General features: G+C 38.6%; 1 protein-coding gene across 3 annotated transcripts; it reads right to left on the bottom strand.

The window, feature by feature from the left end:
• Positions 1-1,479: 1,479 nt before the first annotated feature.
• LOC130433218 (polycomb protein SCMH1-like) lies at positions 1,480-10,021 on the bottom strand. Of its 3 annotated transcripts, none has more exons than XM_056762969.1 (16): positions 9,911-10,021; positions 8,766-8,811; positions 8,237-8,314; positions 7,975-8,045; positions 7,617-7,851; positions 7,175-7,263; positions 6,802-7,048; positions 5,157-5,395; positions 4,852-5,010; positions 4,644-4,770; positions 4,349-4,549; positions 4,088-4,255; positions 3,707-3,835; positions 3,470-3,601; positions 2,887-3,029; positions 1,480-2,535 (listed from the first exon to the last, which is right to left on the bottom strand). In XM_056762969.1, exons 2-16 carry the CDS (start codon positions 8,788-8,790, stop codon positions 2,413-2,415), a joined length of 2,166 nt encoding a protein of 721 aa, XP_056618947.1. In that variant the 5' UTR covers positions 8,791-8,811; positions 9,911-10,021; the 3' UTR covers positions 1,480-2,412. The 3 variants fall into 3 exon arrangements, with proteins under 3 accessions (XP_056618947.1, XP_056618948.1, XP_056618949.1); XM_056762970.1 differs by lacking the exon at positions 9,911-10,021 and adding an exon at positions 9,331-9,870; XM_056762971.1 differs by lacking the exon at positions 9,911-10,021 and adding an exon at positions 9,343-9,870.
• Positions 10,022-11,794: the final 1,773 nt, after the last annotated feature.

Raw genomic sequence — 11,794 nt, 5'->3', positions numbered from 1 at the left:
CATTTTGACCCATACAATGTATTTTTGTCTTTTCCTAAAAATGTTCCCGTGCTACTTAAGACTGTTTTGCGATCCAGGGTCACATATCTTGTCAAAAGCCTTCTTTTTGTTGAACCCACAACATTATTATAGATATACCTAGCACACAAGAAATGTAACTATTGGACAAAAGAACAAAAGTTCAGTCGTCTTAAAAAGGTCAGTTGTGCATTTCTTTCCTGTGAACGTTGTTAATGCCAGTTAATCTGTATGAATGACTAGTTCTGATAACATTCACATTTAAGCATTTGTCCAAATCGACTTGCATCGCATTGTTTTATACATTTGATTGACTGCGTGCAATCCCCTGTGATTGAGGACCTTTGGATTGCTAGCGTCATGCTCCACTGAGTCACAGGAAAGCTAATAAAGCCCTGATAAACACAGAAAAAGATATTTGGAAGAATGCTTGTATTTTTTGAAAAATGACAATGGTAGTCAGTGGTGCCCCAGAACTGTTCTTCAAAATATCTTCTTTTGTGGTCAAATGAAATGTATATAGCAATGTTTCCTACTATGGTGGCCAAGAACTGCTTGGTTACAAGCATTCTTCAAAATATCTTTTTTTAACAGATTTATACAGATTTGGAACAACTCGAGTAAATGACGACAAATTTTCTATTTTTGGGTGAACTATCCCTTTTAAATCTGCCTAACATGAGTCAAACCACTACTGATGTTGACAGAGCACTCCAGCACATTTGAGTCCACCGAGCTTTAAAAAAACATCAAGTCTGACTAACATCTGTACAGTTTGTAATAGCCCAGACCGCGCTGAAACTCATAACTGCATTGACAACAGGTTGGTTTAGCCAGAATGATGGAGGGGGGTTTTCCACAAAACAAACTAGAGTTTTTGTCACGTGACTGTATTGGCATAAAAGTATGCATAGATTCTGACTGAGGGATTTGGCCAATGTGTTTGCACACTCAATGGCTCCTTCCTGTTTTTTTTGCAAATGTGGTAAGACTTACAGTATGTGACATCCCCCTCTCTGCTCTATACATGTACCGATGTCAGTCAAAGACATAAACAAACTGCCACAAGAACACAACTCTGTCCCTTGAATAAACACTTTCACTGAGTGATGTGATAATATTTCACCAATATTTCAGATTCAATCTCTTTAAACGGCACGGCTTCATATGTTCCTTGAAGACAGCCATGCAATATATTCACCTAGTATTACCCATAGGAGCTTGTGTAACATCAAGTCCTTTTAAGCATGACACCTCATAAAAAACAACAAAAGATTGTGCTGCCCCCTAGTGATCAAAAAGTGTATGGAAAACCAGGAAAGTTTAATTGTATCATATCAATCATATCAACAGTAATTCATGGTAGATAGTAGCTAATCGACCAAAGAACAGTTCTGGTTCCTGTACATATGAAGATACGGATTAAATAAAAAAAACGTGGAAGAACCTACAGAAAATAGCTGCAGAACACTTCATTTTTATTTGAAGCTCATCGAGTATAACGCTCTCGATGTATGAACTCAACCATTTTGTATAAAGACTTCAAAAGTACAAACAACAAATTGAGACAATGTAAACATCAACACAATATAAAAAGCAGTTTAATCAGAGTTTAATAGCAGTAAATGTGTTGTCACACTAGACTTTGCGTTCCGGCGAGCGAAAACGTTTCCAATGTACCAAGGTCTGGCCGGCTATTTTGCAAGAAGACCAAATGAGAATTGAAACGCTACAAATTGACCTCTTCTATTATAAAAACTAAGTAGATATTATAGATTAAGGATAATCATATTATTAAATACAATTGATTAAAACAAGAGACGTATGTGACGTATCCTGTTAACACATTTGTTGTGAGGGTCGTTTTGTACACACAAAGTCTAGTGTAACGGCACCTTGGATGGTGTATAAAGTACTTTTTGTCAGATGGGTCATGGTTTCTGTGTGAGGTATCAGTCGGGTGTGGTTACCCGGCATGATCTAGTGTTTGTCTGAAGTGAATTGATGAAAACTAGTAATAAGCCACAAACACCCTTACTGATGTGGGCTGAAAAAAATATACATAATTAATTGTACAACATAAGAATTGAGGTCTAAAAAGGCCTATATACAGTCCAACTCCAGTCTATTCCTTGGCAAGGCCACAAACATGTGATATGTTCTGAAACAATACTAAAGATAACCGTAAATATGACACAAGAACAATCGGGAACATTAAAGGTCATAAAACATGACCGAAGTGTATGAAATGAATGGAGACATAAAATAAATGTTGCCGGAGCTCGAAAGCTTGCCGACACTTGCTACAGTACTGCTGGGGGACGCATGGATCCCAGCATGCCGTGCATCTTGAATGTGCTTGGAAGGGGTAGAGGATGAGGGCGTGACGGAAACTCAACGGCCCTGTTTCAGTCTGTCAATATGAAAGGTGAGTTTGAGAGCAGGACCCAACTTTAGCCCCATATATTTCATCATGACATCACTGCGGAGCAGGAGTAGAGCTTTGCCATCAATTTCCTGCAACAGAAGAGCCCCACCCAAATAAGACCACTTTAACTCCAGTTTTAATTACATTTGCCTGCAGAAAGAGTACAGCACAAAGCCGAAGTAAGACCAAGCAAACCAATGTTCTGCCGATAAAAAAAACTATTATTGTGTGGACTGCTTATATTTGAAAGAGAATTTGAAGCAACTTCATGCTAAATACCATAAAAGATAGAATACATGTTTTTGAATATCAATCTCGCTTTCCAACACGGATCATTAACAGCTTTACTCCTATCTAAAACAATCATAAAACAGATTTCAGAGGATGTGGGTTTTTACAAAAACAAAGAAAGTGATCGAGTCTCCCCATTTCTCACATACGTGTTTGCGGAAGAGGTCTGCGTGTGGTCCGAGCTGAGGGTCGATGTCTCTGATGAACTGCATAACATCCTCCACCGTCCACAAGTTGGGGTCCTGTCCGCTGGGCCGTGGGCTTTCTCTTGAGCTCAGGAAACGCTCTGAACCTGAGCAACAATATTAGGTTCACAATATATCTTTTTAAAGCTGCATTCAGACGTTAGTTAAATGAATCATTAAACTTATAAATTCAGCCACTAGATATAAGAATGTTATACTGTAAGTAATCCTCAACACTGGGTTACAGTTAAAATTAAAGTCCTACCCTCGCTTACTCAGCCTAGAGATGTTTCAAACATTTATACTTTTTTGTTCCATTTGTAAGAATGTTTATAACAGAACAGTTCTTGGGCACCATTGACTTCCATGGTAAGGAACAAAGTTAGTCAATGTTGCCCCAGAACGCTTTGGTTTCTTCATGATACTAAATATCTTCTTTTGTGTTCAACAGAACAAAGAAATTTATTCAGATTTGAAACAACGTGAGGCTGAAGAAATGATGACAGAATTTTTATCTTGGGGTGAACCGTCCTTTTAAAGGGTGTACCTGTTGATCCCAGGCGATGTAGCTGTCCTGGTGAGCTACTGTTCTGAGAAAGCGGACGTAAATGTCCAGGAGACAAGTGTTTTTTTTCCAAGACATCTGAGCTGCCGAACCCATTCTCCATCAGAAAAGGCTCTGATCGCAAGCAAAAATACCTTTTTGAATATGTATCTAATTCCATCTACACAACTATCCACAGTTTAGTGATCCTGTTAAAGGTTTAGTAAGAGGTGTAAATACCTTCTGAGGAGAGGCGATTTTTGGCTATTTTGTGCGGTATAGGATTGTTGTCGTAGGGGTCGGGCTGGAGAAACCTCTTAGTTCCTCGACCAGGTCCAGGGCACAGACTTTCTGTGAAGTTTCTCCTCTCTGCAACGTATACAAAGACTCTTTACAGCCACTGAAGGCAAACATCAAATTGGATTCAATGATCTATGCTAAGCAATGTTAAAAGTGCTATCGCCAGACCCGGAGATCGGCTGAATAGTTTCCAAAACTGTAAAGCTTATCAACTCTGGGGGAGTTGGAGAATGAGCCTATTTCCAAAAAAGTGGAGCGTTCCTTTAAAAAGCCCACGAGATAGCGAGAGCAGCATGAGCATTTGCATGCACGAGCGCTGACCTGTGTAAGTTCTGCTGTCGTAGTGAACTCCTCCCAGAAGGACAGGCCGGCTGCCAAACAATGGGTCACAGTGCAGGTTGTGACAGAGTTTCTCCAGAAATCGCAGCACGTATGTCACGCTGTTCACCGCCGGCAGTGTCAGAGTGTGGTGCTGTTGCTCAAAGTACGCTGTGGAGCCAAGTTTAGGGAAAAATTGCAAAATGAGGAGCTGAATTTGTAAAGAGATCATTGGTTTGAATGCTCAAATCTAAGCATGCGGACCTGATATGAGCTCTCCTCCATGGCCTGGTTTGAAACAGGAGAAGATTACGCTCTGGTTATGTGCGCAGTCCACACAGGCCTGAACACACTGTTGCAACACAGACGACGCTTGGCCTGGCCCGAAGTGGTCTGGCAGAGACTGGATTCGCCGAGCGTCCAGGTGGGGACCCACCTTCCCATACTTATTTAAGTACACACAAACTGAGAAGGAGAAATAAATGAAACGTTAGGAAAAACACAACAATTATTATTTCTCAAATTAATGTAGTTAGATTCATTAAGACTCTTGCAGTACCTGTAGGTGCCTGTAGGGCGGCACTAGGAATGGTGGCATTGTCCAGCGGAACCGAGCTGGTGTCCGGCTCTGGAGTGCTACTGCTTGGGGAGGTGGGCATAGGGTTTGGCATCAATCTGGGCTTTCTCTGTATGGAAATAGAGGTGTATAAATAACACTGCATCATTGATTCCTATACATTAGCCTGCTGATGTTCCAAGAGCAACACCTTGCTGCCCGGTTTGGGGCCTCTCTTTTTTGGAATCTTCATGGGTTCTGTCTGGTCCTGCTGTACTTTTTGGGCCCAGTTGGCTGGCAGTCTGCCTCTGGGTCTACCTGGGCCAGCAATAGCACCCTCCAACCACGCGGTCCTTTTGGCCCAACCCAGCTAAAAGACAAAGGAAAAACAACACATTGTCACTCATCCCCAAAACTGAGTAGAACACAAAGATACAACTAAGGTTGTGAAAAAGACCAATACTTTAGAACCAAATACACAGCAAAAGAAGAAAAAGACCCCAGACGCAATCTTGCCTTGCTTCCTGGTTTGGGGCCTCGCTTTTTGGGGATTTTAATCGTTTCCAGTTCTTTTCCAATCTGGGAACCAATCGTTCCCTTTTGACCCCAGGGTCCGGATAGTTTGGTTTTCTTGCGGCCGGGTTTACGTTTTTTCTGGGGTGGCGGTCTGCCTGGTGTAAGGGGCATGCCTGTCCCCTCCACGCTACTATCCGGAAGTAGACCAGGTGCACCTAATGTCTTCGGTAACCCGAATGCTTAAAAGAGAAAATGAAGGCTGAATTTAACAGCAGGTATATGTGAACATGAACAGGAAGCATCAGCAGTGCAGTAAGTTAAATGCAGACTGATAAAGGTGGTATACCACACCAATTAGCAAAGAAACACCACAATAGAAGACTTTATGTGCAGAACTCTGCATGCTGACCCATTTTTCTGTGAGCCATCTTAACAAAGAGACGAGTTGTGTTACACATTTTTGTCGAGGGTGGCCTCTAAAGTGCTAGAGAGAAAAGAGAGAGAGAGCAAGGAAGACAGCACAAAGAAAAGAGAAAAGGAAGAGTAAGAAGGAAAGAAAGAGATCTTGAAGAACAGATAAGCAAGATCAAATAAAACATTTACACGGCACTCTTTTAAAATGTGTGCTAAAATGAGACCAAAACAGCATTCTTCAAATTGCACAAAGCAATGACTTAAACTAAACCAAAACCTGTAAGAGAACTAACACACACACAAACCTCAGAGTATGAGCTTTACAGACCTGTTAATAAGGACAGCATTGCAGTTTATACAAATCCAACAAAGAAGAATGAATACTACACTGCCTCACTAAAAGAGGGTCTGTCGTTCCTGATCTTGCAGCGCGTGTCAATTTGTGGCGTCTTATTCTCTCACTCAGATCACTTCCTTCCTGCCCCTTACTTTCGATGCACTCTCTAAAGCCATGTTACGTTTGCTGATGCTGACAGGATACCCAGAGACGGTCGTCTTGCAGTTTATAATACATTTAATTGCATTGACTTACGGCTATGCTAAATACCGAACACTTTCTAGATTACTCACAATTCTGCAGCGAACACTGACAAGCATGATGATATTTTCCTAATGTCATTTAAACACGTTGACAAGCAAAACTCGCTTACCTCAACCATCTGTGAAGATCTACAGTCTCTTGATAGTGGCCTGGAAACTTTCTTCTTCTGACAAACTATCAAGCGTTGCGTCGTCTTTTTAACCCTCTTCTCTCACTCCCCAAATCATTTCAAGATGAGAGCCGCTATTGGGCACAGGGTTTGTAGTCATGCCAGATGGGTGGATGCCAACCTCTTGTAAATCAACACTGTGAAAAACAGTTTGTGTTCTCCCTGACTTTCCCTTTATCAGTTATTGCTTAACAACTGATGCCCAGAGATCCAACGGTACCAAATCTGTCCCTATTTATTCCTCTACCTTTGTGTTGCATGTTCACATTTGCGTTAATTTGCCTGGTTAATGGCAGGTTCTGCTTACCACCAAATAAAACATACCTGGCTCACGTTCACTGAATCTGGCAAATGTGCACTGTGCTCCTACATTGTTTGTACCCCCCCTAAAAAATCCTAATCCATTCTCCTGAGCTAATGCAAACAGGTGCAAATCTAAAATGATTAGAAATAAATCGCACCTTTTGTGCCTGGTGGCTGAAGGTTGTCTCCGGTAAGTGCGCACCAGCCCACGGGGAAGATGTCTCTGGAGTCGTAACGGCAGTAGTAATCGAAGGCACCTCGCCAACCGTCGAAGGTGACCAGCACCTCCACGCCTCGCACCTCGCCCACAGTGGCGGGACAGATGAAGTGAGGGTTCTTCCTGTCCACTGCCTCAAGCTTCATCCCCACCTGAAAAGAGTTTTGCTCTGGAGCTGGCGGCTCCTCCTGAAAAACGGAAAAAAGTGAGATTTTCTTCTTAGTTAAACGACTCGCATAAACACAGTAAACCTTTGAAGAAACACTTTTAAGCCAGACAAAGTGTTGTTTATGTTCGCGACGTTTGACAGGTACCTTGTGAAAGATTCGAGCCGGCGCCATTTCTGCTCCATTGAGAGTTTTTAATAAGAACATGGGCCATGAAGAGGCATTCAGACGAAACCCTGGAGAACAGCATTTACAGTTACTTGCCACTCAAAGTATAAAAAATGTTTGCTTTCTAATGTATGGATGCAAGATGGGATGCTCTGACAATTCAATATGTTGGTTGATTACATAAAAGCATGAGACGGCCTTTATTTGCGATGACTGTAAAGGTAAACATACTTGTTTCTAATTGTTGTGTTCTAAGAGTATTGTGCTAAAGTATAAATCGGTGGATGGTGACATCTAGAGGACAGTAATAAACCTTTATTTTAAAATAAATAGCATTTCAAAGCTTACTATAACAAATGTTATAATTTATTCAACTCTAACTAGTAAAAATGTTGTAATAAGAATTGTTTGTCTCTCTAACCGAGCGGCGGCTGCAGCATGCCTCCGTTCTTCTCGCAGCTCCCAATGGGTTGGATTTCTGAGGAGTCTACAAGGCGCCAGAAGTCATTCTTGTTGTCACTGCCATCTAGACGCAGACGGAGACGAGAGCCTGTCAGGCCCACCACAGTGGCGATGCAGGTGGATGTAGTGTTTCTTGGGTCCTCAGCTTCAAGCTTCATACCTGCCTTAAACTCGTTTACAGGAGGAGTGGTGCTCTGCAGAGAGGGTAGAGGTCACTTCTTTAACTTTAGATTTCAAAGTATTGTATATCGTAATGGAAACGGATGTAAGATTGATACTTGACGAATCCAGAATCACATGTGCATGACAAGACTCACCTGTCTGAAGCAGTGAGCGGGTGCTGCCGTTGCGCCGGTCTCTTTCAGGTACTTCTCCCAGCTAAAATGCCCTTAAACATCAAGGGAAACACGTGAGCATCAAATGGCGCTTCAAACCTTATATTTCAACCCTATACAGACTGTAACTAAGCAAGCCTGTCTCTCAACATGATGCTCAAACTTCAACTTAATCGTTCCATTCCTACAGGCTACAATTTCTGTTCTCACATTTATTTCAAAGCGGCAAGAAGAAACTTGTTACCTTGATACTGGGATTGCACTCGAGACGGGCGACCACTGCGAGGGTGCTTGATCCTCCTGCCATCTTTCCACTCAATAGCTAAAGGCAGAAAAGACTCATTGAATGTAAAAATAACAACATCCTTTAATATTATTTGTGAATCATACAGATGATTTCAAGCATCGACAACATAAACGTTATGTGGCCTTAACTCAACTTCTCGTAGACCTTAATTAACCTTATTAATTAAATTTAATACACTATAATATTAATATAAATTAGAAACAAAATAAATTGTTATACTATAACTAAACACAGACCGGAAGTTGACTTCGGGCCCGGTACATACATCTGATGAAACAGTCTACATCTATAAACTCTTGTTATAGTTCATTTCTATTTTAATGGATCTTCTCCCTTTATCAGCTGTGTCTGTGCCCCCAAAACAAGCGCTTACAAAAATTAAACCTGAACCCTATTTTACTGAAGTACCACGACACCATTGACAGTGTTGAAAATGTGCATAATTGTACACAAAAATTCAACCTACCTTTCTGTGGTATAGGTTTCTTCATGGTCCACCTTATTCAATCTCTCTATAAAGAACAAACACACACAAAAAAACATTATTCCATCAATATTTTTATTGTAGTACTTGTATTTGTATTGTGCTGGTCAGCTGTCATTGGTAAAGCACAGAACCATGAGCCAATTCCAGCTATATTACCAGGATCTAAACTACGTTGAAATCAAAATGTAATGATTTGTCTTAAAATGAATTATTTTTCGTCTAGACTGACCAAGAGGTCTTCAGGTCAGACGCTTAACAAGCAGTCATTGACCCTAAAGGTCAACATAAAGTGATAAACAACAGCATACTACATAAGTAAATCGCTTCAAATCGTCTTTTTGACTATAACAATAAACTATACGACTATAACATCATGGCATAAAACACTTGAGCAAAAATCCGTTAAACCACGCGTTGTCCCATAGGAATAAAAAGGCTAATAAAAATAAACAAGCTATTTTGCTCCCGCGCGTATTTATCGCTTATGTTTTCAAACGCCAACTTAATGTCTTCACGCAGTATACATAATAAAAACAGGAATTACAGTCATGAATACTCAATATATCTGTTTTGAAAGACGGCTCCAGTCTCACAGTTTTTCAAGTCTCTGTTCAAAAGCAGAGCGCCTTTGAGCGCCAAACACACGGTCCCTCCCTCTCCATAAATGACAGGGCAGCGCATCACTCTCTCCCAACTTTACACCTCCAACAAAATCGTATTATTTGCTGTTTTGTTCATTTAAAACGCGGGAATCCCTCCAGGGATCGCTTACGTGCACTCGACAGTTTAAATAAGAAACTTTATAATCGGCATACGTTACTCAATGAATAACATATGTTGCTATGCTACCTAGCATCACAACATGCATGACTTTTTTTATAACGTGACTTGTTTAAATTCCATTGCTCTCAGTCACAACTTACAGAAACAACACTCATTCAGTCAAAGTTGTCGTAGGGCAAAATTACACTTCTAGTGTGTGTACAGAAAACATTAGCTAAATGCTAACGTCTAGTCACTTTTTGTGCCTTTCCCTCTAAATGTACGTTTTGCTAACTCAAGTTATTAAGTGTCGTCGAAGCTGCTTCGCGATTGTTACGTACGGTAGTAAGGGGACTTTTTACCTTGTGCGGAAAGATTTTAGTGTAATTTCTCAAACGTGAGGTTTAGTGTTTATCCGCCATGTTTGTAGTGCGCGTTTGTGTGTGTATGTGTGTCGAGCGCGTGGTGAGGGGAGGGGCTGCACGCGACTGCACGAGACGATAAAAACCCATCGAATGAGCCAAGAAGGCAAACGCGTGTTTATCTCGACTTTATTCGTTTGTTTGTCTACCACGATGTGTGCGATAGAAACCGATTAAGTTGCTTCGTTGGTGTTTTGTTCGACAAAGCAGCAAAACAAGACAAAGCAACAAGAAAGGAAAAATCATGTTAAGGAGGCTATAATGCATTGTAACAAAGAATCAGAAACAGTGCTCAAGATTCTAAAAAATGTGTTTTAATATAAATTATACTAAATTAGCTTTTTTATGTAAAAACGTGAAGAACGTTTTATGTTAGTGGGTGCAGACAAAATGTATTAGCCTGATATCAAATCTATCGTCTAATATGTTTTTATCGTGCATTCCAATTAATATCAAATCAATTTAAAGTCGGCCATTATAACTCAAAAATATTACTATGGCACAAGAAAACATGATGACATACTAAAAAAATCAATTTTAAAAACAGAATTATATCATAATGGAAGCATACTCTTCATAATTATTAATGATGTGCTTTTTTATTTTAATCAATTTTCTATGTTACTATCAATTATAAATCTATTATATGATGTAGTGTTTGGTTCCAAAATGAGATACAAATCTTTTTTTTTTTAAATTGTGCATTCCAATTAATATCAAATGAATAAGTTGATTTGTTTTGATTTAGGCCATAATAACTAAAAAATATTACTATGACACAAGAAAACATGATGACATAATAAAAAATCCATTTTAAAAACAGAATTATATCATAATGGAAGCATACTCTTCATAATTATTAATGATGTGCTTTTTATTTTAATCAATTTTCTATGTTACTATAAAATATAAATCTATTATATGATGTAGTGTTTGGTTCCAAAATGAGATAAAAATCTTTTTTTTAATTGTGCATTCCAATTAATATTAAATCAATTTAAAGTCGATTTGTTTTGATTTAGGCCACAATAACTCAAAAATATTACTATGGCACAAGAAAACATGATGACATAATAAAATATCAATTTTAAAAACAGAATTATATCATAATGGAAGCATACTCTTCATAATTATTAATGATGTGCTTTTTTATTTTGATAAATTTTCTATGTTACTATAAATTATTCATCTATTATATGATGTAGTGTTTGTTTCCAAAATGAGATAAAAATCTTTTTTTTAATTGTGCATTCCAATTAATATTAAATCAATTTAAAGTCGATTTGTTTTGATTTAGGCCACAATAACTCAAAAATATTACTGACACAAGAAAACATGATGACATAATAAAAAATACATTTTAAAAACAGAATTATCTCATAATGGAACCAAACTCTTCATAATTATTAATGATGTGCTTTTTTATTTTAATCAATTTTCTATGTTACTATAAAATATAAATCTATTATATGATGTAGTGTTTGGTTCCAAAATGAGATAAAAATCATGTTTTTTATGGCGCATTCTAATTAATATCAAATCAATTTAAAGTCGATTTGTTTTGATTTAGGCCACAATAACTCAAAAATATTACTGACACAAGAAAACATGATGACATATTAAAAAATCCATTTTAAAAACAGAATTATCTCATAATGGAACCAAACTCTTCATAATTATTAATGATGTGCTTTTTATTTTAATCAATTTTCTATGTTACTATAAAATATAAATCTATTATATGATGTAGTGTTTGGTTCCAAAATGAGATAAAAATCATGTTTTTTATGGCGCATTCTAATTAATATCAAATCAATTTAAAGT

This window comes from Triplophysa dalaica, chromosome 12, assembly GCF_015846415.1.
Source record: "Triplophysa dalaica isolate WHDGS20190420 chromosome 12, ASM1584641v1, whole genome shotgun sequence".
In the NCBI taxonomy this organism is placed as follows: domain Eukaryota; kingdom Metazoa; phylum Chordata; class Actinopteri; order Cypriniformes; family Nemacheilidae; genus Triplophysa; species Triplophysa dalaica.
This window is presented reverse-complemented; position numbering and strand designations above follow the sequence as displayed.

Coding starts and splice junctions, on each gene's coding strand:
- LOC130433218 (XM_056762969.1), bottom strand. CDS start 8,790: ATGAAGAAACCTATACCACAGAAAG. Junction 7,049..7,174: donor CGGCTCGAATCTTTCACAAG/GTACCTGTCAAA, acceptor TCCGTTTTTCAG/GAGGAGCCGCCAGCTCCAGA. Junction 3,602..3,706: donor AAATCGCCTCTCCTCAGAAG/GTATTTACACCT, acceptor GCTTGCGATCAG/AGCCTTTTCTGATGGAGAAT.